This window comes from Ambystoma mexicanum, chromosome 10 (genome assembly GCF_040938575.1).
Source record: "Ambystoma mexicanum isolate Mex_15411 chromosome 10, UKY_AmexF1_1, whole genome shotgun sequence".
In the NCBI taxonomy this organism is placed as follows: Eukaryota; Metazoa; Chordata; class Amphibia; order Caudata; family Ambystomatidae; genus Ambystoma; species Ambystoma mexicanum.
In genome coordinates, this window is record NC_090932.1 from 1,639,450,024 (window position 1) to 1,639,476,351 (window position 26,328).

A 26,328-nucleotide genomic window follows, 5' to 3' on the forward strand; every position below is an offset into this window, starting at 1 on the left:
TGCTTCCATTTTCCAAAACAGCCCAGTGGAGTCAGGATGTTAGAAGTGGCGGCAATGGCAGGGGGAGGGGCTGTGTGCATGCCCAGCCCCCAATGCACAGACATCCTTAGAAAATGATTCATAAAGGGTTCCCTGTCTGCACACCCTCTGCACAGGCCTCAGCACCGACTGATTTTAGACACCACTAACAGTTTGCGTCTCATGGAACTTCAAACCAATCCTGTTTAGTTTCATGACCTCGAGGCCTTGTGTGCTGTTCCCATTGTTGGATGTTTGCCAGTTTGCTGTTCCCATTGTTGGATGTTTGCCAGTTTGCTGTTCCCATTGTTGGATGTTTGCCAGTTTGCTGTCCCCATTGTTGGATGTTTGCCAGTTTGCTGTTCCCATTGTTGGATGTTTGCCAGTTTGCTGTTCCCATTGTTGGATGTTTGCCAGTTTGCTGTTCCCATTGTTGGATGTTTACCAGTTTGCTGTTCCTATTGTTGGATGTTTGCCAGTTTGCTGTCCCCATTGTTGGATGTTTGCCAGTTTGCTGTTCCCATTGTTGGATGTTTACCAGTTTGCTGTTCCTATTGTTGGATGTTTGCCAGTTTGCTGTTCCCATTGTTGGATGTTTGCCAGTTTGCTGTTCCGACTGTTGGATGTTTGCCAGTGCGCATCTGTGAAGAAATGGAGATCCCGCAGGGTTTCTGGAGACAAGTCATGGTTTTATTGTGTCTCTCGCCCTGTTGTTGAGTTTTGCCAGCCTTAGGAACGGCTTCAGGGCCTCTTGCTCCAGAGCTGTGTGGGAACAGAGCTGTTGACAGAACAGCGGGTGTTTTAATGCTCTGATATTGGCTTCAGAAGGTCAAATTCCGCTCCAGGTGCCTCCATCTTTCACAGAGATTGCCGCTAGTCCCTTGCGGGCAGACCTGCAGAAGAGAAACACGGGGAATGACGTCACGGACGCCCCGTGCCTCTTTCGCAAAGAATCTGCCCACCCTCCTGCACACATTTTTGACAAAAACAAAACCCAAACACGACGTCAAGTGATGCCAATATGAGCGGTATTTTGCTCAATGCTTTCTTTCTGCCCACAAGTCCATGTGATTGGCCACAGCTCTCTGTCTGTAGCCAATCACATCGAGGCGTGGCAAAGTTGCTCAGACAGACGGAAATCCCAAAGACTGCACGCTCTTCCAGGAGGCCCAGAGAAGAGCGGAAAAAAACAAAGTCTCTGGGAAAAACCGGAGACTAGGCAGGTCTGCCTGAGGGGGAATTGTACGTTTTCTTGCTCTTCCATTACACCATTTACATAAAATAAAGACTAAGGGGAGTTCAACTCTAATTCTGTCTTCTATTTCCACCATCACAATAGTGGCCCCAGCCATCTGGGCCCCGTAGACTACAACATTCTCCCTACCAACTCCTGCTTGTGCCTGTCTTCAGTGGGTGCACTTGCCCACCAGCGTGGGTGCACTTGCACCATGCAGATGGCACTGCTGAGCAAATTCTCTACCTGCACATGCAGGGGCATTGAAGTCCTATTGCATAGTTGCCAACATGATACATTCCATTCTGTAGATGCTTATCCAGTCCTGGTTTTCTTCTCTTCATTCTGGGATCTCTAGTTCTACGTTTCCATTATAAAACTTGGACTACAAACACCAGCATGCAAAGAAAAAAAGAGGACTGGATAAGCACCTCCAGATTGGAATGGATCTTGTTGGTAACTATGCTATTGGAAAGGCTCTGAGTGGTGCCATGCTATGGCATCGGAGGTTTGTTTTCTGTTCTATTGGGTGCTTGCCTGGGTATGGCAGGATAGGTCTGGGGGCACACTGGGGTCGAGTTGGTAGCACAGGGACTCTCTCCATCCCCTGAGGACGCACTGGTCCGCCAGGCTGCTTGAATTTAAGATGATGTCTCTCCCATGAGCTTGGTGTATTGCGACAGAGATGCATGTGTGCCGGCGGGAGCCTTTTCAGTCTGTGGGTCTGTTTCAGTGAAATGGGGCAGCCCCCAGCCATGTGCACACATAAGTGGGAGCGCGCAGAGGTCGATGGATGCGGGCCTCAGACGGCTACTCCTAGACTTTTCTGCACTCCTCTGCCCCCAACATTGGTGGGTGAAGAAAGACTCCAAAACTTAACAGCTACGAACAGGACGCCTTAAACCTCGAATAGGAGGATCCCGAGGCCAGTGTAGAGGATCAAGGGGGACCCCCACAGGGAAAAAGGGCGTTACCTGCAGAGTGAACAGTTGGTTGATGCCCCGCAGCTCAGAGAGGGGCTGAATCCACTGCCCCCCACCCACCCAACCAGTGGCTGACGGCAGGCCCTATTTGCACACTATGGGCCTATAGCACTAGCGGGTCTTCTCATCCATACAGCAGTGAAGAACACGCTTCTAAAGTCATGAAAAGATATGGGTTACCCATGCTGCCATACTTTACCGTGCTGGCGTAGATGGCTTCGGCCGAGCTGGTGGCCACGTTGTATTCCTTGGCATGTAACCCCGCGGCCAGAACTCTACGCCTTCAGAAGATGCTTCGAGCGATGTGGTTGACACAAATGTGGAACCTGTGGTCAAGTGTGGACGTTCCACCAAACGTGTTGGCATCCATACAAGTACATATGTGGGCTGTGTTACACAGAATCCCTTCTCCCCTCAATCTTCTGCCAGTTGCATAAATTGAGGCGAGGAGGGGGAAGCAGGGTGAGGATGCACTCCTGGCCAACATGGAAGGATCCAGTCTACTGTCAAATGCCACCTTTGTCCGACTGTGCCTCTCCCACAGCAATATGGTCAGCCGTAGAACCTAGATTGGAGATTTGAGTGCCATAATGGAAACTTGATGCACCCAGAACAACCTACCTTTCCCCCGCCTTTGGAAGGTTCCAAACTTGTTAGAGCGCAAACACTTGATCAGATTAAATGGTCAGCTGAGGAAGCAAAAGTCATATGCTCCACTGGGGACCCCCTCCCAGGAGACCCACAGGTTCTAATCCTACTCAGAATTATTATTATTATTCTTATTATTATTATTATTACAAGGCGAGGCAGCCATTTCATGGAGAAGCCTGCGGGTGGGGGGTATGAGGGGTTCCATCGCTGATCAATTCCAGGACATCACATCTCAGCCTATGTTCTTCCAGCCACATCTCCAGGTCTTAAGGTAGGATTATTTCACCGGGCCTGAGAAGTGGACAGCGCTGCATGCTCCTGGCTGTCAATCATTGGCAGGTCACAGATCAATGGGTTCTCATTGGCGTTAGTCCTCAGAGTTTTTAGACTTCTCTCAAGACTTATGGAAGCATTCCTACACCAGTTCCTGGAGACCCGTGCAAGCAAAGGGCCATGTCCAGTCAGTCGACTTGATGGCAACCCTGGGTGTGAAGGATACACACCTGTACGTTCCAATTATCCTGGCTCACCAGTCCTCCCTGAGGTTCTGTTATGCGGGTCACAGTTCCAGTTTTCTCCCGTTTGATCTGGCATCGGGGCCCCCATGCAGCCCGGCCTGAGGCTTTACCAGGCTCGGGGTTCCAGTGGTAGGCGCCCAACACCCAGAACACATTGGAACATTCATATATCTGGGTCACTGACTAATCTTTCCACCTTCTCTTTGTAAGGGTGAGTTGGATCTCCAGAGGGCTGCTAACCTCTTCAAAGGCATAGCCCCCCTGGCCTGGGACATATGCCATCTGTCACCCCCTCACCCCCACAGCAATGACTTTTATTGGGGTGCATTTTTCACAGAGGAACAAGTTGTCGGGCTCCTGCTGAGACTGTCTTCCCTTTGGCCAAAGAGACTGTGCCTGTCGGGGAAGGGCTGTGGGTGCCGGGGGAGGTGGCAGGCTCCGCACAGGTTGTCCCGTGGGCCTGCCTCCATTTGAAGGTGCTACTTTGTAATCTTCTCTGGCATTGTGCCCCTCCACCCAACAGTAGAACACCATGGTCCCTTATCAGTCCCCCTATGTCAGAACCTGCAGGGGTGACTTTCCTGGGTTCAACCTGTAACCAACTCCTTAGGCCCGATCAACCTGTAACCATATTCTTAAGTTATGCGCCCAGATGCCCGAGGGTTAGGTGCGCAATACAAATGTAATAAATAAATAAATAAATAAATAAATATATAAATAAGGCTTGGGGCGTTGCTTTGGTGTTCCTCCTCCCACGGCGGTCACCATCGAAGTAGATTTCACTGGCTGGGGAGCAACAACAAATGAGCTTTCAGTTCAGGGGATGTGATCCGTTGACAAGTCTTCTAATTCATCACATTGGCGCGAGCTGGCAGCCACTGAAAGCTCACTCTCCCCTTCACCAGAAGCAGGTGGTGTTGGGAAGAACTAACAGTCGAGTAGCCAGGTCGCATGTGGCTCACCAGGTGGACACCTGATGTCCCACCGTGTCAGATCTTGCTCACAGTAGATCTGTCTTTGGGCAGAGCCCAACCTCCTATGCTCATCAGTGATGCACCAGCTGGACCGTCCTTCACGTCGCCGGTTCATATATGCCCCCCACCCGGGTGTCTTTCATCAGCTCTGAATAATCTTCAGGACCCCCTTGGTGGATCTGTTTGACTCCGGGGTGGATGCATTGCTCTCTCCATTTGTTTCCTGTCAACTGTTGGTTGGTGAAAGTTGTCACCAGTAAGAAAGTGGTGTGAGAAATGTGGTGAATCCCATTACAGAAACAGGGGTGAGATGTGTACTGGATTCCATTACAGAAAGAAGCGTGAGAAGTGCAGTGGATCCCATTATAGAAAGTGGTGTGAGAAGTGCAGTGGATCCCATTTCAGACAGAGGTGTGAGAACTGAAGTGGATCCAATTACAGAAGAGGTGTGAGAATTACAGTGGATCCCATTATAGAAAGTGGTGTGAGAAGTGTAGTGGATTCCATTACAGAGAATGGTGTAGGAATTGCAGTGGATCCCATTACAGAAAGAGGTGTGAAAAATGAAGTGGATCCAATTACAGAAAGATGTGAGACGTACAGTTGATCCACATTATGGAAAGTGGCATTAGAATTATAGTGGATCCCATTAGAGAAAGTGGTGTGGTAGATCCCATTACAGAAACAGGTTTGAGAAGTGTAGTTGATTGCATCACAGAAACAGATGTGAGATGTGTCATCGATCCCATTACGGGAACAGGTGTGAGGGAACAGGTGTGAGAGGTGCAGTGGATCCCATTACAGAAAGCAGATTAAGAAGTGAAGTGGATTCTATTACAAAAACGGATGTGAGATGTGCAGTAGATCTCATTAGGGAAAGTGGTGTGAGAAGTGCAGTGGATCCTTACAGACAACTATGAAAAGTGCAATGGATCCTTACAGAAAGAGGTGTGACAAGTATAGTGGATCCTATTATAGAAAGTGGTGTGAGAAGAATGGTGGGTCCCATCGCAGAAAGTGGTGTGAGAAGTGCGGTGGATCCCATTCCAGAAAGTGGTGTGAGAAGAGCAATGGATCACATTAAAGAAAGTGGTGTGAGAAGTGCAGTGGATCCCATTTATAACCAATGCCATGGATCCCTTCACAGTTGTTTGTGGGGTTTGATAGGAACCTTTTTTCTATATCCTGTCATTATTCATAGAGAGCATAAAACAGGGGCTGCGGCGGTAATCTGTCAGAGAGACTTATGGATTAACTGAGTGTGGAGAGTGTAGGTTTTTAGTTGCTGTAGGAAGTGAGGGCAACTCTAAAGAGGTGGTACATGAACCTGTGATCTAGGGTCAGTTCCCTCCTTTGCTAGGAAGAACTTGCACTGCACTAGTAAGGCGGCATGGAGGAAAGAGTGCGGGTGGTGACAGCCACAGCCGATGAGATTCCATTGACGAGTGGGTCGGTGTGACTGTGTAGGTGGCAACTGCTCCTGAGCGGCATTACTTTCTTTTGTGGAGAGTATAAGACATGTGCACACACACAGCTGATTTTTATGAGAGATATTCGAGAACATTATTTTCAGAATTATGGGAAGCTTGGCTCTACTTTGTCCGTCCAGTTCTGTGTAGAAATAGATGGTTGGCCTGAGAGGTGGGTGTGGAATTGTTCTGTTGCCGTAAGAGACCACACCGCGCCACCAGTTTCAACCGGGGTGGTATTTTCTACACTCAGACCTTGCTGGATATCAGACGTGCTTGGGGTGACCACCGGACCATTTTCACTTCTTCACTTTCCCTACTGCCCCAGGGTGGTAGCGGTGCGCGGTATAAATCAACATAACATAACATATTAGCCGCAGAGACACACAGAGCAGTGCGCAGAAGTGAGGCGAGAGACTGTTAGCAGTTTGGCAGTTCAGTGGGGCAGCGGGTGAGCAGGGCCTAAATTGTTCCTTTTTTGCGCACCAATGTCCTCTGTGAATTCCCCAAGATACAGTGGCATGTGCCAACACCCCACTGTCCCCCACTTCTAAGGCATCTCCAAAGATGCCTTCTTCAACACTTCTCCAAATACAGCAGGTGGAACACGGGATGTGAAATGACTTGCCATTTACCCATTATAAATCCCACCAGCTCAAGCAGAGATTGTACCGTGCTCCCTTCATCCATTGCGAGCAATCGTTCCGCTACAAAAGCTGATGGTGGCTTGGACTCTCCTCGTAGTCGCCTGTTGGCGGTATTTGAAAATGTATTCTTGAAACTATGTCAAATTTTAGAGAATGAGGCACAAAAGTTGGCTCCTCACAAAGAAATTAACTCACTTTTGGCTGCGCTTTCGACGATTCATCAATTTATTCCTCCGGAACAATTAATTCTACTGTGAAAAATGTGATATCGTAAAACGAGCAGTGGCTTTCTCTCCGGGCACTCCCTTTTCCCCGTCGGACCAATCGAATTTACATCAAATCCCCTCTGTTACGGACTCTTTTGGTTCTTCAACTAACATGACCATTTATGTCACGTCAGATTGTATGATGGCATGAATGAGGAAGAGGAACATCGATTGTTACTGGAAATGTGCATTGAGTGCAGCCCGGCGGCGGAGGCGCATTAATAATACAGATATGGTGCCCATGTTAGCCTCAAATCAAGCTCAGTCACCTGAGGTGGTTGCTCCTCTCCTCAAATCCACCTGCACGCTTCCTCTAAAGAAATCCCAGCTGCTGCTGCAGTGACTCAATCTCCTGGTACAGCTTTTGACTCTAGACCTATCATAACGCTCGACGCGCCGGATTCTCTGGCCCCGGTCCATAGTAAAGAAAAATAGACAGTATCATCGCAAGAGGAGAGTACTTGCCGAAACACCATGAAGGGAAATAGAACAAAGACCAAACACTAACCACAAACATGGGCACATAAAAGGAGACATTCAATCAAATTCTTGAGATCGTTAAACCCAGACAATGTTGATGTCATGGTGGGCCCCAGGAACCCACCTGAGCCTTGATTGTGAGGCTCCTAAGATATTACAGTTAAGGGGGGGGAAAGCAGTGAGTCTACAAAGTCATCAAAAACCAACAGTATTCTCTCTTATCTTATTCCAGATTAGCATTCTCTGGCCGGTCCTAATACTTTGGAAAGCCGCTCATTCAATCTTCTGAGGAAATCCGCCTTTCCGTTATCAGAAGAAATTATAATGGTTGAACCCGCTAAATAGTTTGAAGTTGAATTTGTGGACAGTAACAGAATTCACAAGGTGGTTGTACACTTCAAATCTTAATTAATATCAAATTTAATTTTGAAAGAAATTCATGCATAGCCATTTGATCAAAGGATGATTTTGAAGCAATGACTCTAAAGAGAGCAACTCAGAATGTTTTGAGTTGACTTACTGAGAATCCAGATGTTTTCAAAAAAGAAGAACCGAGTAACTGAATGGTGTAGGGACTAGGACAATATTTCCAAATACAAACTATTCCATGATTTTAGCTCGGTACATAGTGGGTCCCACCTAGTGCCAAGTTATCTAGTTAGATTCCCTAGCCCCTCCTATCGTACCATATTCATGAGATTTAGATAAAATCTCCTGGGTACGTTGGAGCGCTGCGCCCAATCAGAAACTTTTTACCTGAATGTAAAACCTGCAGATTATGCAAAGGTAAGCCAGCTGTGGAAACGCGAATGAATCTCTTGATTAGTTGCAGTGCTCCTTTTAATCTGCAAAGTTGTCTTTTGGGTAGATGTATTCATTCCAACTGGTCCTTATCATGTGAGGACGTTTGGATAGGACTAATCAACATTCTCTGATCTTCTATCCATGTTGCATTGGGTCAATATTTATACATTTCTTAAATGTTATATAGAGAGATATATTTCTACATTCTAATGCTGTACAAAAGCGACGTGGGAGCAGTATGTTTATAGGGCAACAATGAATGCAGGGAGTTTGTTCCCCCACCGCCTGTCAAACGCGCCCCACCAACATACATGTTGACATCATTCAAGCTAGCCCTGTCTCTGAACCATATCATACCACATAGAATCATCACCCCTGAGCAATAGGAAAGCCAAGAATCAGGCCAATGTGTAGAAAGGATATATATTTATTAATTAATATGTAAAAATTAATATTTGCAGAAAATGACACAAGACACACCAACTCACTCTGTGACCCAAACACTTTTTTTCCCTATCAATTCACTTTTGATACAATTTGAAAACAATGGTTGGTTTAGGATACCTCAGATAACAGACTCTTTAACCCAACAACATGTACAGTTTTCCTTCTTGGGTTCTTTTCTGCCCTGGTTGCATAAAAAACCCAGTTCTATTAAATACTTCACATACTTGGGTCACTCACAAAATATACTTAATGTACACAATTGTGCAGCCCCCCCGGACATGAAGGTACAATTTAACTTCACAATATACTTTGCATGGTTTTTACTTTATAACATGTAGGCCCTTGAAACCTGACCGGATCACACACTTAGCAATACACTTTTCATGAAGTTTGATTTAAATAACATGCACAACTTTTCAATTGGCAAAGGCAATTTCGCACATGCAGAGCTCTTAATTAGCCCAAATACACGCCTTTCCTCCAGTATATAGTTTTGGGGCTAATTTGCATACCCACAATACCTTGCTGTTGTGTCTCAGAACTGGAAGTGAACTTCCAGCAATGGCTACTAGGGGCGCTGTGGAGTGTGTGACTTCGCCTAAATGGATTTTCAAACCTTTTTAAACCCACCATAAATTTTGTGGTGTTGAATATATATATATATATATTCAACACCACAAAAGTTATGGTGGGTTTAAAAAGGTTTGCATATGTATATTTTATTTATTTATTTTATAGGGCGGCGATGTTAAGGTGAGTCAGAGACACATAGGAACCCCTCAAAATTCTATCAATAATTTTTGATTCCAGTAACGGATTTGCCCAAAATGTGTACGTGATTGAAGGTCCGCAACCCCCCCCCAGCCTAATCTTAAAAAGAAATGTGTTCCAAAAGTGCGGCCTACTTCCCATTCATTTTCCAATAGATAAAAAAGGTCAATATTTTCCAAAGCGCACAGCCTAAACTGCTGGACGGATTGGACCAGGCCTGAAACAACTTGGGCACGAAGTGATGACTCATGATTCATGCGTGGTTTGAGATTAGTCGTTGCTGTAGTTATTTTAAAATTTGATGCAGAGAGGGGTGCAACCTACCCCAAAAAATATTGTTATATCTCCCATGATTCATTGCAGGATCATGGTTTTCGAAAATGAAACAACCGCCATCTTGTTTTTCTCTCGCTTGTTTTTCTCTCGATGCGAGAGATATTCGCGGCTATAGCTTAGGGTATGGGAAAATGAAACACACTAAAACACTATTTGCAGTTCAAAAAACATACAAATGCCCTCAGGGCAGAGGTGGGGGGATAGCTAGAAAGCACTTAGTACAATTAGGGAGTTGGAGGGGGTCCAGGGACTGAGTTTGCAACACAAAGCTTTTAGTAGCCTCGGCTATAGCCGCAAATAGCTGACATCTGAAAGCAAACTGTGTCACAGTAGCAGCGTGTGCTCTGGGGTGAAAGGCAGAGGGCAGGGGAGGTGAGGAGGCCATCTGGGGATCGGGGTCAGCTGGCACAGGTGAGGGGGCCCTTGGTGATGGCCTGGGGGCACTTGGTGATGGCATGGGTGGCAGGGAAGCATTTCTTTTTTGCCAATATTCGCAGCTATAGCCGAGGTTACAAAGGACTACGGATAACCGTGTGTATGTGTAGTTCAGTACTTGCAGTTACAGTTTAAAAAAATAAAAATGTAAAGTTCTTTTTAAAACTATAGTGACGTTGGGGGTGAAAAATCACTGGCTATGGCCAAAGGCAATGGCAAATCATTTAATCTCACTGCGCATTGCCTAAAAACATGGTGAGTTCTCAAAGCCTGCAATCCGAAGGTCATGGCTAGTGGTCTGGTAGCGTTTTAAAATGGACAATGGGCACAGTCAAAGGCCGTGCCCACTGACCATGGCCAAAGACCATGCTACTGGTCTGGAAGCATTCTAAAATCTATGGAATAACAAAACCTTGAATTTCAAGGAAAAAACTTTAGTTGCTGGGAGGTTAAGGTGAGAACTTAATGCAACAAAACCCTGGAAATTCAGCTAAAGCCACCTTAACTTTGCACCCCCTGTTGTGCATACTAACTGATTACATCAATAATGGAATTAGACATTACATAATTTATAAGTTAGCTCATTAAAACTTTGATTACCTTAATAACAATTTAAACCGTGGATTTGGCCATGACAAAGGCTGGGGTCACTGGCCAGCATCAAAGGCCATAGCAAGTGGTCAGTTAGTGTTCAAAAATACCAATGTGCCTGGTTAAAAGCCATGCCAAGTAACCCGTCTCTGTTTTAAAATATACAGTGGGCAACGTTGAAAGCTGTAGTCAGTGGCCATGGCTAAAGGCCATAGCTAGTGTCCATTAATATGTCAGAATATACAGTTGGCGCAGCCAAAGGTCGTGGCCAATGGCTAGTATTGTGTTGAAAACCATGGCTAGCAGCTGGTTATTGTATATAATATACAGTGGCACCATCGAAGGGCCTAGCTAGTGGCTGGTTAGTGTAGTATAATACACAGTGGGCACGGCCGAAGGCCATCACTTAATGCATTTTATTATTTTAAAATGTACAGTGCACATGGCCAAAAGAGGTACAAACCGATCAAGGTCAAAGGCCATGGCTAGTGGCCCATTTATATGTTAGAATATATAGTGGAAACAGTCAAAGATTGGGGCCATTGGCCAGTATTGTGCTAAAGTCCATGGCTAGTGCCTGTTCAGTGTATATAATAAACAGTGGGCACTGTTGATAGCTGTATCCACTGGTAAAGGCTAAAATATATGGTTGGTAGCTTGTTAGTGTTTTAAAATATTCAGTACACATTGGTGAAAGTTGTGACCACTGTCCATAACTGAATGCCATGACTTGTACTCAATCATGTGTTAAAATATGTTTGGCCATGCACACTTATCATGGCTGAAGGCCGTGCCTAATGCCAGTTACTGTTGTAATATAATTAGTGATGTCATAGTCTGCAACAGGGGGTGTGAAGTTAAGGTGGCTTTAGCTGAATTTCCAGGGTTTTGTTGCATTAAGTTCTCACCTTACCATCCCTGCAACTAAAGTTTCTTCCTTCGATATATATATATATATATCACCTCTTCCCTCATCACTCGTATTTAATTTGGCAAGACACTTTTCTGCCCCTCCTGCCTCCCGCTCAAACCTAAGATATTCAGTTTACATTTAACACCCCTCTGCTTTAAGGCAGGGTCTGGGGAATGAGGAGCAGTTGGGAATATTGTTTTATGCACCCCTCCCTTTAGAGAATATTTGGATTTGCAAAAAGAAATAGAGGTACCCAATCCTTTAACAGACTATATTTCTATACACAATGGAAGTGATGTTGATTTTGAATTTCAACAAAATCACCCCATGTCAGTTGGCTGTAGGGGAATTCATTACATTATTATGTAGTAAAATTATTAAGGATTTACTTGGTCTGCCCACCCAATCAATAAGGTTAGATATTAAATCAAACAGATCCCCCACAAGACTTAGTTTGTCCGGACATGTTACTTACATAGACTACCTCTGTGTTTTGTGTTCAGGAGAAGACACCACCTCCTGGATTATCTCATGGGGAAAGGACAGGGATCTGGTTAGGTGGCCTCTCCAGGTTCAGTCGTAGATACCTCTAGAATCCATCCATCCCATTGTGTGCCTCTCCAGGTTTCCTCCCGATGTTAGACTTCCTTCTGGTCTAATACATCACCCAGGCAATCTTGGTTCTCCAGCAATTTTTTCGGTAGTTCTAACTCACATGATTTCAGATAGCTCTCCCGCTTTCCCATTGTGTGTCTCCTTATAAATCTTTAACCACTCCCCAAATTATCTAAATTAGGATGTGCCAGCTCATTTGCTAACTATTCTACCTGGACATCTTTTGTCCACCCCCATTGCAATGATTGGTTCCTTTAGCTACTAAGCATCATCCCTTTGAGTTATAACTCCATCCCCTTGAAATGGCATTTTTGACCACTTCAGTTATGACCTTAAAACAGAGGTCTTCAAACTTTTATTTTTAGATTGGAGGAAATGGGCATGAGCAGCTCACATGGTCAGACTGGACCATAAAACGGCCTTCGGCATCAATGAAAAAGTGGCCAGCAGTTGCAAATGTATATTCAGTCCTTTAGTCACTGACTGTTTGAATAGTACGCAACTGGGTGTTTTTTGTTCAAATGTAAACAAATTGTGTTATTTAAAGAATGTGTATTCAGCAATAATGGTCAAAACTACTAGCTGCATAGTGAAGTAACTCCTCAAACTGGCCCACATTGGCCAAAAAAGTGGCCCATTTTGACTGGCCTACACTAACATTTTGCATTTTTGTTATGGTCATCGGCCTATTGCCCTATGGGCCAGTTCAAGCCTGGCGGCTCATCCATAATCGGTGAGGGGGTGTCCACCCACTGGCCCCCTCACCTATTATGGAGGAGCCGAGGAGCCAGCCCAGTGAAACACTGAGCACTCCCTCAGCTGCTTTTTCCAGCTGAAGGAGTGCTCCTGGGCTGGCTGAACTGTCAAAGGGAAACACTGTTTGCCTTTGACAGTTCAGTTCCCCAGCCGCACATGATCACTGAGCCATGCAACGCTGGGGGCGTTTTGCTTCGCCAGCCTTGCATAGCTCATTGGAAATGTTGGCTGGGGCACTGCATGTATGTATGTGCGAGAGGGTGCTCCTGCGCCTCCTCTCACATATGGGCAGAGAAAGCTGGAGCGGGGCATTTTAGCAACCACACGCAGGCTGCTGCAGAAGGTACATTTATGGTGATTTATTTTTTATTTAAATATGTGTATGGATGCGTGTATGATTGTGTTATGGGACTGTGGTGGGAGCAGGATGGATGGGAGCACTGGCGTAGTGGTGGGAGCAGGGTGAGGAGAGGCCAGGGTCTGTACTGGGAATAGGGTGTGGTGACGGCACGCAAATGTTCATCTGGCACATTTGGGGAGGGCCCGGCCTGCCCAGATTTTACTCAGGGGGGCCCAGGCCAAATAAGTTTGAAGACCACTGCCTTAAAAACCACAACATAGCAAAAAAATGTAATTTAAAAAAACGAGTCACAAATGATATGTTTCCAAAATGGTCTAATCATGCCAGGCTTAATGAAATGTGTCTCATTTTGGCATGGTGTTGCAGGTTCATATGGCAGAATTTGATTTATTCTGCTAATATAATAGTTATCAACACAAGAATGTCTATGGTGATATCTTATTCAACAAGCTATCATCTCCCCGAATCTCCACTTCATGACATTTTCTGGGAATCCATCATCACATTTCAGCTTATAACTTTAGTTACCAAGGTCAAAATTCTATCTCTTTAAAATCTTTCTAATGGTATTGAACCATTATCGTGTGAATTATGGTTCCTGAGATAATGGCTAAAGTATGATTCTCCATACACTGCTCTTTAAAAATTATTTACATGCATATTTTTCCCCTCAATTAACTAGCATGTTTTTGTTCTCAAGATCTGTGTGTAGGCCTGGCTTTTGGCCTTTGTTGACCCAAGCCTACCATAAAAGCACTTAACATTTCTTTCTCCCAGGGCTAATACCCATCTGTTCCCTTATCTTTGAGAGCAGAGAGGATAGCTCCACCTCTTCTCATCATGTGGTGATCTTCTGTTATATGTTGTCTGTCATTCAGCCCAGGGAGGGACCACAAATCTACTTGAGTTTTGGGGAATTATTCAGAGTTCACATCCATTAGAAGAGTCATTGGTTTGACAGTGTGGTTTAAACCCCCCCCCCATTAAACTCCTCCGTAGCCAAGCTCTGCCCCTCTTCCTGGCTCTGCCACAGCGTCAACAACTTTCCTGCAGTCTGATAAGGTTATGGGGGAGGTGAGCAGTTCTTGGCTTCGAATCTCATGAAAACACTTCTTGTTGGGCTGAACTCAGCTTTTCTTCATGCACGGAAAACTCATACTTTTAAATGTTAAAATGTCTTTACACATGAGGCTTTTTTAATGTGATGCCATCAATGTCCAACTTCATATTATAATATACATTTGAATGTTTCAGGCCAGGGAGTTTCCTCTGTAAACGGTTCCTTTCAACCTAAGCTGCAAAATGTAGTCACTTTTTGTGGCAGCTTTTTCTTTGGGACAAATGCATTTTAAGGTCTATGATGGAAGGTGGGCCTCATTCTGTTCAGCCTTGTCGTTTGCATACATGGCACCCTTAATTTTAGTCTTTCTGTTTCTGACAACACTGTTTGTGTATTTGGCAATGTTGAACTTTCCATGCTGGCCTTCCGGTCTGCCAGTCAACAGTGTGCTTTCAAATGACAGGAAAGAATGTCTGTATTTGTAGGCCCCAGTCAGTGAGACGCAATTTCCTTTTGTCCTTGGCGCTGCCTTTATTGTGCTTCTCCTTGCTTTTTTTTTTAATTCTTTTCCTTTTCTTTTTCCTTCTCTTCCTGTCATAAATATGTATATTTATTTGATTTATTGGATTTTGTAAAGAATCTGTAAAAGCTTTAATAAACTATACACTCACAAAGAATGTGTACACTTGCAGATGCTCCAAGCCCCCTCAAACCCGCACACTAGAGAGGCTGCCCGAGTACATGGGAAAAAATATCATCACATACCCATTTATTTTAAAAATTGACCGTTTTTGTATCTGATTGTGTGCATTTTTTCCTCTGAATGTTAAATGCTGAATATTCAAAGAAATTACGAAACATAATTGTTGGGGTTTTGAACTCCCCTAATGTTGTCCATCCAAATGCACATTTTCTTATTTGATAAACTAAGAGACACATATAGTATAGCATACCAGGAAATAATCATGTTTGGCCTTCGCCCCCAGACTGTGAAATCTCATACCCATTCACCCTAACCTCACTGCTGCCTTCATGGAATTCAGAAAAGAAATCACAGACACTGGCTTAAAGGACATCCTCCTTCACACCCTGTAAGATACATCCAAGAACCAACCCATCCGACTAGCCCGCATGAGGACCACTCTTTAAATCACTGCCTCCTGTTTCATCCCCACTTTCAGCACTGTTACACGTACACCACTAACTATGCATCTTCCCTAGGATACCATCAATGGTATGTCAGTGATAGAGACAGTGTTGCAGGGACTGTTCCCTCTGCAAACATAAAATGCATGCCTGAAACCCCTACCAATGGACAGAGCTCCATTGCTAGGTTCATGCTTAACACATCACCCAAAAAGTTAGCTAAGTAACTTACCACAATCAAATGCACTTGACATAATTGTGTGAGGTAAGGTTTGTGTTTGGCGACAACCCTGCCGGAGCGTCAACATGACACCACACCATGACGCATGCAAGAATAAAACACAGTGGATATGTGCTCATTCCTGAAGAAAGACTAACAGACATCGTCCATGATGTTGACAAATATGCTCAAAATAAAACTGCAGATTGTGTAAGCTCCTTTACATCCCGAGACGTTAGCCAACGAAGGCCCATGCTCTGAGCATTGCACATTGATCAAAGTCTTCGTTGTGTACTTTATGTACAAACTGCATGGTGTAAGTGCAAGTTAGCACCTTTCTAGGTGTCTTTCCCACACATGCAAGTAACACTCCTTTCGACAGTCTATGATCTAGAATGTATGATATACTAGTGCAACAGCCGTGTACACGGGCCAAAGTGCAGGAACAAAGACATTTTCAGAGTGTTAATAGAGACATTGTGAAGGTGTGATATGCTGAACATAATTGTATTTACAGAAAGCCACCTGTACGGGGAAAAAAAGTAATTTATTTTTGCCAAACTCAGCGCTTAATCAAAGGAATTTCAGTTTTATGTTTTTTTAATGTGCATAATTTCTCAGTGTATGCAACCTGAAGTATGCTGTTAAAGTGGAATTCCTGTCTTCGGCCATTTCTGCACTTCTTATATTTTATCATTGTTGTAATACCCATTTTGTTCGCCTGGAAAATGAATTTGAAGTCTTATTGTATGCGTAAGGTAACAGCTCCCTCTAGCGGTGGCAACAGGCAAAGGGAGCACATGGCGGCTCGGACAAACATACATCTGGCCTTTTAATATATAGTATGATGATTACGATGAACCTCTAGTTTTTAATAATTGTTACATTTTAATTGAATGTTCTTTTGATCTTTCTTTAAATAATCTGATCGACCTTTCAATACTTGTCATGGGATTGCCATCGACCAATAACATGTTGTGCTCATGAAATTGTATTCAGCACGTGGCTCACTTAGTATTTAAATAGAAATTAATAAGGCATGTGTTTTCAAAAAAGCCTGATAAATTCTATATGAGCCCATGTTCACACAAAATTAAGACAACTAGCAAAATGCAGAATTCTTTTTCCATGTTCACACGTAAACACAACAGAAATCAGCCATGATGCCAGGGCTAGCTGAAACCAATACATGTAACACTGCCAGCCCTTTAAAATATGCGAAATATGAAATAGGATGTTTACTGATATGATGGCAATCCTAACGAGCAGCCTTCATCATAACTCGCTCAGGCATCGATGCGGGCGTGTGCGGTGGACTCACTGTAAGATCTTTTGGCAAGGGAGGGCCAGTGCAAACATTTGGACTATGATCTCATGCAAAAGCATGTAGAAACGAAGCGAGCCTCACAATTTTGTGGGCTGGCAGGCAGTTTTAAAAAGCGGGTCGTAAAGGTGGTCATGAATCCCTCTAAATGCCTGCATGCACTCCCTCAGTTGTGCCTTTACATTGTGCACTCTGACCTTGGTACACTTTACGCATAAGCTGACTCTGTGCATCCAACTCTCCTGGAAGAATTTAGGGGGGTAAAGTGATGCCCAGGGGGTCAATGTAGCTCGGTTACTCGTGCTCTATATGTTATGTTATGTTATGTTAACAGAACTTGTTAAGCGCACGTACTCCCACGAGCATTAGAATCTCACCAGGAAATGTATGAGTTGCCTGCAGGCTACACCTAGTTAGCTGCCGTAAGTGCATTAGCCTGTTGCGCTATTCACTCCCCTCGCTTCCTCTGAGAGCAGGAGGCTGAATATTGCTCATAGATGACACATTTAGTGTACAGGCTTTTGTTGTAGCGCCCTTTTCCCATCGTGCCCCTCGGCTGAGCGTCACTGCAGAAAGCGGTGGGGCGCAAGCCCGCCCAAGCCTGTGGCTGGATCCACCACTGAGTCATGAGGCTTTATGTTACCTAACCAAAACCACCAACTTACAAAACCTTGCATTTCTCACAGCGCTGAGAGACCCACTGGGGGTGGTGAACTCCACGTAAATGTGTAAGTGCATGCGTGTGCGTGTGGTTAACAAGCAACACTCTCGATCTGGTTTGCAATTCTGCAAGAAAAAGCAATGGTGCAACAGGAAGAAACGTGTTTGACTTACTGTGGTGGTGGTGGTGTTCAAGGTGTTAGGACGGGCCTCCGAGTTGCCAAGAGTGAAGCCGCTTCGGAGACTGTCATAGCCAGAGATCTGCAAGAGACAGCAGAAAGAGTGAGACACGAGACTGAGAGAGCGGGGCCAACAGAGACAGGGGAGCAGATAGGGCTGGCGGGGAGCTGTTACGGGGGGAGCCTGGAACCTTCCATGGGGACAGAGCGCTGACAAAAAGACCGGGGAGAAGGCCCAAGCTCATCCGTTGGAGAGCGCCCTCTACACATGGCGGCAGTCTCACACACGTTAGCAGAACGCCTCAAAGAGCGAGGAGTGGATCACACACACAGAAAGCTAGCTCCAAACACCATGAGCAGTCTAGGACGCTAGAGAGCAATCTCACACTGGGCCTCATTACGAGTTTACTTCTTTGCTGTTACCGCCGCTTGGTCCCAGGGGTTTACCACAGGATTACAAGTGGTGGAAGGGCAGTGTTAATCCTAAATAATTGAAAGGACTCCATAGGGGTTTTGGCAGAATTAACACGAGCGGAGTAAAATCCAGCACTTTAAGGGCAAACTTTTAGTTCAACGGTGCAGTAAAAAACAGCGGTAATTCCATTACTGCCAAAAAAGTGCCATTACCACGAGTTTCCTGCAAGGCCGCTCTTGTAATGAGGCCCCTTGTGTGGAGCAGCCTCCTGCCCCATATCCTCCTTTCTTCATGGGAGTAGTCTCACACACAAAAACAAGTCAATCCCGCATACTCTGGATAGCAGTCTCAGACAGACCGAAGGCAGCCTCAGACATTTGCAAACGAACCGGTCACACACTGGAAGGCAGCCGCGGTCACTGATGGCCGTCTCACTCCCATCTCTGCCAATCCAGGGCCCAGAGCTGCGCAGTCCGACATGACTAAAGGTCCCCAGGCAACACACGCGTTTCATGTTTATTCCCCCTATAGGTCCAATGCCAACAACACCAGTATTTGAGAAAATCACTGAACATTAGCTATGATATGATTTGATATGATAAGTCATTTATAACGCGCCTGTACACATGTGTTTCTAGGCACGAAAATGGGGGTCTTCATACCTTCCATATCATGTCCTTCTCATTACCCCTAGAGGGAGCCACTCTGTGAGTCAGCTCCAGAGAATGCAGGGCTCCTTGCATACCTGCCAATGCCCACCTGCCATGTGCCATCAGTAAGTTACATGCTGGGACTTGCATGGGCATACTTGTAATGGGAATACAAAACTACAAGTCCCAGCATGCAACGTGCTGTTGAATGAATAGTTCATCCATTAATGCTTTACTAGCACAACTGAACATTCAAGTATTGCAATGAAATGCGTGTACAAGAATGGTCGTTTGTATATATTTCGAATAGCCGGTAAGATAGCTGAGTGGGTTGGGGGCTTGCCGCTGAGAGGTGTGTTATCTGCAGATTGGGGGTTTGAATTTGTGCAAGGCCAGCCCAGCCTTTCATCCTTCTGAGGTCAATAAATGAGTATCAACATCAATTGGGTGATAATCATTGTCTGTAATTGTTCTAGTTTAAGGCGCTTTGGCGAAAGCACTATATGAGGGCTCTGTGGCTCTTCTGATGTTTTGGAAATTGATTGCCAAGATTCCTCACCTTGGACTATACTGGATAGGGCTGTTGGGAGTGGTAGTCCAAAACATCTGGAGATCCAAAGGTGGAAGACACATGAACTATACCAATAACAAATTGTTATTACATTCCTGAGGCACTGTTTATGTGTTTTCAGGGATGGGTAGGAGCTGGTCTTATTGTATAAGGACTACTGCACAAGAAGTATCACGCCTTCTGGTGTGTCGGGGGTGTCATACTGAATGTTTCACATATGACACCACTTGACACACATGGCCATAGACTATGTTATGTTATGTTAAAGGTTCTTATATGGCACTCTTTTCATCTGCATGGTTTCTTGGTGCTCTGGAGGATCTGTAAAGCAAGGGGGGGCAAGTTAGTCGGACTGAGCGGGGGGAAAGTGCAAGAGAGCTGTGATGTTTTGTTGGCAGTTTCAGTTTGGTTGACACTGTTCACTGGGCGTAGGTGTATTTTTCAGTTGGTAGCCGCCATTTGCTGTTGGGCGAGGCTATCTGTGGTTTATTTCGTTGTTACAAAGTCTGTGCGGTTTATTGTGTTGTAGAGGTATGGTTGTGTTTAGTTCAAAGTATGAGAAGGTGAATGCCCCTGTGGTGAGACACATCGCCGGCCACGATCAGCGGTGTTCATTGTGCATTGAGTGCAATAGAATTAAGGGGAAAAGAAGAGAAATTCATAACGAGGGCCAGTTTAAGGTCTCATGATCCGGCATGTACTACCTCTACATGAAGGGAAGTGGGGGAGCAGAGTGCAGGGCTCACAGGGGGAGGGAGGGGCTGACAATATCATGTACCCACAAATCAAGGCCGCAATTTGGTGACTTTCTCTAATTACAGAGAAAGTCAGTTCCCTTTGGAATCCATCAGAAAGCCACCACTTTCTTCCTGACAAAGTCCAGCCACTTCACCAATCAGATGCTCCCCTTGTCCTACCACTATCTCCTCTTTCTTGTCTGAAAATGAATTTGCCCTCAACTTCTCATCCAAGATCTCCAAATTGCAGGACACCTCAACTAACCGTGTCTCTCCCCTGCTTTCTCGCTCACAGTCTCCCGCGGTTTCTCTCCTCCTTCTGATTCTTTCTCCCGGGATTCTCTCTTGAACCTGAGTCAGTCTCCTTGGAGCCAACTCGTCATTGACCCCCAATTGACCCTTTTGATGCAGAGAGGGTGATGACTCTCGCTACTCACACGTTCCCTCGCCTCTCTCCACGCATCAACCTTTCTTTCCATTAGGGCATCTGCTTCCCATCCTGAAAAAACCCTCTGCTGACCCTAATGAGCCCACCAACCACACACCTGCCCCCCACTTCTCATCTACTACAAAGTGTGTGAACGCCAATGCCTTGTCGTCAATTGTACCACTGGCTACCGTGAAGCCAACAATCTCTGCTGCTCCCTACGATCTGGCGTCCACACTCATCGTTCTACCCCCTCTCATGGATACACTGTTCTAGCTACTGCACAGCTCTCCAGGATTCCACCTGTCCTCATCCTTCTTGACCTCTCTGCAGTCTTTGATGCCGTTGACCAACATGCCTTCCTCCGAGCCATCGCCCAACTCAGTGTCAAAGCCACTAATATTGCCGGGACTGCATTCTACCATTCGGATTGACCCTTCCCCATCTGACGGAATTCGAAAAGCCCTGACTGCCCCTCCCAGCCCAGTGGGTGTACCACTAGGTTCTGTCCTCACCACGTCATTCTTCACTCTTCACCCTCTGCACATCCTCCAAAAAAATCTAATCTGCTCCTTTGGCTTTTCCTAGCACCTAGTCTAAGGTGAGACCCAAATCCTCTTCTCCTTTCCGGCCTGCGTATCTCCCACTGCCGCTCTGCTAATGCCGCCGTCTCATCTGCTCAGTTCCCCGAAGACAGAAGTCCTCTAAGTCCCTGCATATCTTCCTCCACCCCTCCTTCTGCCAGCCTACTCATAAAGTTCACAACCTTGGAGCCAGTGATATGATATATGATAGGTTATTTATAACGCGCTTAATACCCAGAGGTTTATAAGCGCGGACACGGGGATCAAACCCGTGTTGCTCCGTGTCGTCTTGCTTCCAAGGCGAGCATGTTGTTCCTGAAATATCCTACCGGGTGCTAGAAGTGTATCAAAAGAAAAGTAGTGAAACTCCGCTCCCAACCGTTCCCGCTTACTTCGACCTCTGCATGGAGACTTCTGTGATGGCAATCTCCACCTTCACCAATTACTGCAATCACATGACTCACCATCCAGAATAAAGGGGAAATCCCCCACCGTCTTACATGCGACTGAGCACAATCCCTTCTATCCAACACAGTATTCATTGGTCTCCAGTACTGTCCTGGTCGTTTTATGCCCCCCTCCCTATTCATTTGCCCTTCTCTAGAAAGTTCTATGTTTTGCTACTCGCACCCTATACCCTACCTGGCTCCTCTATGGCTCACGACCAAGCTGTCGGCGACCCCTCTTTAAATTCCTACTACTTACCTTCACATCCATCCATGGCACCCCCACCCCCACTTCCTAGCACCACCATCTCCTTCTACACCCCTGCTTACAGTCATCACTCCAGTGCCTTACCCAACCCCCCCCACTCCAGCCCTGTGCTGTCACCCGCGACCATGACAAGTGACAACGAGAAAACCAAAATGGAGGAGGCACCCCAATAACCCGGGCGGTATCCTCCTCCTAGTCTCCCTCCCCCTCCTCAAAGGAGGGGAGGTAATGGGAGAGCGCGGCAAAGGCGGGGTAAAGCCCGCGTAAAGAAGAACAGCGCAGCAAAGGGGGAAAAAGCCTGCGAAGGGCTACAATGGAAAGGGGCAGAGCCATCCCCTTTAAAAGCAAGCGGGATCCCCACTGCAGGCATCATCCAGCCTTGGCAGTGGGATGCCCGCTTGCCACCGAGGACTTCGTTTTTGGACTTTGTTTTTCATTGGGAAGGCGGTGGACGCGAGGAGACTTTGGAGGACAATGCGTCGGGAGAAGTATCTGTTTCGGAAGGATCGGAGAAGGACATTCGACCCGGCCGTGCAAACTCAAGCGGGCGGAGATCGAGCCCTCACCAGTCCGGGACGCACTGTGGCAAAAGAAGCTAGGAGGAGGCGGCCGACGGCGGAGCAGAGGAGGGCGGGATCGCGTCAGAGGCGGAGCCCAGCAGTCCACACAAAGCGGCTGCGGAAACCAGGAAGAGGCGGTGTGCGGCGGATAACAGAAGGCAGAAGGAAGGGAGACGGACGCCGGCGGCAGCAGGGGCCGGGAGAAGCGGCACGCATCAAGGAACAAGGACAAAGGGGCCAGGTCTGCAAACAGGAGGAGATCGGGCGGCCGCAGAAGGTATCCACAGGCTACGGGGTGGGGCGGAGCTGGCAAGGGGCTCAGCCACACGACAGAGCCAAACGAGGGAACGGGCAGCAGCCTCCGGCACATTGAAGTGCGTGGGGGGGAGGTCCACATCACTCTTGCGGGATTTGCATTCAGCGGCTCAGGACGGCGCCGAAGAACAGGCGGCAGCCACAGGCACTTTGACCTGCGTGGCCTGTGAAACAAGTTTTGTTTCAATTTTTAAAGACTTGCCGGCAGCGGTACAAAAGCAAACGACCCCGCACTCAGGGCAAGTCATCAGCATTGAAGAGCACAAACCCGTCGCACGAAACAAGCAAGCGAAAGCGGGGTTTGTGGAGCACAGCCTGCTTCAAGAGGGAAGCACAGCAACAATGGACTGGGAAGCGTTTATGGCAATGGCCAAACAGGCGTTTGCAAATCATGGCCCCAAATGGATGGAGGCCATAACTGCACAGCTGGAGGGAGAGGAGAAAGCAGGCACGAGTCAAGGGCCTACCTCCCCACTGCTCTACCCAGACAACGAGGAGCTGCAGGAGCTAGAAGAAGAAGAGCAAGCGGAGGAAGAGGAGGAGCCTGCTGGGAAGATAAAGAGGACCTTGACACAGAAAGCCAAGGCGAGCAAGGAACAAGCGGCAAACACCAAGAGGCCCAGGACCATTGGGGCTAAGAACAAGGGAAGTGCACAGGAGGTTGTGGCCATATCGGCACCTGCACCTGTGGTGCCACCAAGGGACCGGGTCCACCCAGCATGCCTGCGACCATACCGGTGGCCGCAAGGGGAGACGGGCCAGCATCCCTGGAGGCGGTAAAAGGTATGCTAATGCAATGTATGCAGGCATCGGGTAACGGGGGGAATGGGCAAGTACTGAGTGGGAATGTCAATGCAATTAATCAGGTGGGCAGCGGTGCAGCGGTATGGCAACTGATGGGGGTTGCACTGGGGCCAAGGGGACTGGGTGCAGGGGGATAGCAGGCCAGGAATCCAAGCATCAATGGGTTGCCAGTAGGGGTGAACCAGTGGTCAGGGGCTTGGTTGAACTCATCAGTTGCGGGAGGGACGGCGCAGCAGGCACAGGGGCAAATGGCCAATGCTATGCGCAATGTAAACTCCCTAGGGCAGGACAACCAGGCTCAGTGGACTCAGGGGCACCAACCCAGGGCTGGGAGCAATGCAAATCTCTTGGAAGGTAACAGTACGGCAGCCCAAGTGGGAGAGGCAACTGCAGGGGTTGCCCAAGCACCAGCCTGGTACGGGCAAGGGGTTGCTGGGGCAGGGATGATCCACAGTACAACAGCCCAGGAAGGAGGACCAACGGCAGTGCCCGCCCAGGCGCCGGCCTGGTGGGGCGGGGGGTTGCCGCGGCAGGCCTGATACCGGGTCCTATTGGCGGGGTAGGCCAGGAAGGGATGTGGAGTCCCATGATGGCACAGTATGGGAGAACTATGCCAGGGTTTGGCCCAGTGAGGCTGGCAGTGAATTCCTTATCATGGCATATTCCACTGACCATAAAGGAGAGAGTATGGAGAAAAGAATTCATCAAGATTTTGGATTTTGTGGGGATGAAACCTCTGGGTAACGGGTTAAAGGAATTATCGGAGAAGGAGAAGGAGAAGGAGAAGGAGAAGGAGAAGGAGAAGGAGAAGAGGGACAAGGAACAACCTAAAACAGAGGCATCCATACACAATTGGTTGAAGGCTTTTAAGGTTTACACATCCATTATGATTAAAAAGTACCAACAAGATGCATCTTCAATGATGGCATATGAACAATACATCCATGACCTGTATTTAAAGCATGGGGGGGATGGTTGGTTGTAATATGATCGGGCCTTTCGTTTAAAAATGCAAGTGTGGCCAGCATTGTTGTGGGATGAAATGGATGTGGGCGGGTTCTTAGATAAACTGATCCCGCCAGGGGCAGGGGGGGAGAAATCCCCAAATGAGAAACCTCAAGCATGGAGGGGTAGGGGAGGATACACCAAACGGGGGAGGTCGTCCTTTCGCGGGCACTTCTCCTGGAACAGCAGAGCCAGCTACCACGGGGTGCAAGCTGAATGCTGGAGGGTCCATTCAGAGGAAGGCTGCCCCTTTGGGAAAACATGCCGGTTCAAGCACCCCCGGGGGGGGGGGAGGGCGCATAACTCCTCCAACAACGAAGGGAAACGCAAAAGCAGCCCCAAAGCAAAGGAGAAAGTCAAGAGGGAATGAAGATGAGAATAGGATGTATAGGCCAAATCTGCAGTTGTGTAAAAATGTCATTAAAGTGGGTCTGCCAACCCCGGTCAAACCACAGGCTATGGCTCCGTGGTTGAATATGTATCATAACTGTGAGGATGCTAGACTATTGTGGGAAGGTTTCAGGTGGGGGTTTAAAATCCCATGTGCAGGGGTAAAGAAAAGAACAGAGGCGGTCAACCTGCGGTCGGCACTGGCAATGCCAGAGGTGGTGGCAACTAAGGTCGCCAAGGAAGTCAGGTTGGGCAGGGTGTCAGGCCCATTCCATAAACCTCCATTGGAGAATCTGGTGATATCCCCATTAGGGCTGGTTCCAAAAAAGGAGGAAGGGCAGTATTGACTGATTCACCACCTCTCCTTTCCCGAGGGAGAGTCAGTCAATGATGGGATCAGTGAAGAACGATGCAAGGTACATTATTCTACCTTTGATGATGCAGTAAAGGAAGGCCCGTAGAGGAGCCCTCTTGGGGAAGGCGGACATAGAATCCGCTTTCCGGTTACTACCCATTCACAAGGAAAGCCAACATTTGTTTGGGTTCAAAGTGCAGGATATGTATTACTTTGATAAATTTCTGCCTATGGGGTGCGCCATTTCTTGTGCGTATTTTGAAGCGTTCAGCACCTTTTAAGGAGTTTACAGTAAAACAGGAGTGTCAGGTGGGAGCAGTAGTACACTACCTGGATGACTTCTTGTTTGTGGGAAATAGGGGGTCCAATGATTGTGGAGCTCTCATGGGGACATTCCAGAGAATGATGAAGGTAATGGGGGTCCCACTAGCAGGGGAGAAATCAGTGGGACCTGTGACTTGTCTTACCTTCCTGGGGATCGAAATTGATACGGTAAAGGGAGAATGCAGGCTCCACCAGGAGAAGGTTCAAAAGGGATCATCAGAGGCCTGAGGAGTACGAAAAAGGCAACCTTGCGTGAACTCCAGGCACTGGCTGGTAAACTCAATTTTGCAGGGAAGGTCATCCCAGTAGGCAGAGTGTTTGCAAGGAGTGTTGAGCTGAAAACGGTAGGGTTGCAGCACGCAAATCAGCATGTGCGGTTGGGGGCAGAGGTACGGGAGGACTTAGCCATGTGGGACTCATTTTTGGACAATTTTAACGGGGTGCGGATGTGGAGAAGGGACGGGAACAGCAAAGGCAGGCCCAAGCTGTTCACAGATTCATCCGGGGCTCTGGGGTTTGGGGCAATCCTGGACACCAAATGGTGCGGCATGGCGTGGCTGGAGGAATGGCACCAGCAGGGGGTCACCAGAGATATCACGCTGCTAGAACTCTTTCCCAT

General features: G+C 47.0%; 1 protein-coding gene across 1 annotated transcript in view; it reads right to left on the reverse strand.

Annotated features, from left to right (window-relative positions):
• The window catches only part of SEPTIN5 (septin 5), a 513,411-nt gene that overhangs the window by 200,326 nt on the left and 286,757 nt on the right, over positions 1-26,328 (reverse strand). Inside the window, exon 3 of the mRNA XM_069620050.1 lies at positions 17,854-17,940. Within this exon, the coding sequence (XP_069476151.1) occupies positions 17,854-17,940 (87 nt within the window). The remainder of the gene's footprint in view (positions 1-17,853; positions 17,941-26,328) is intronic.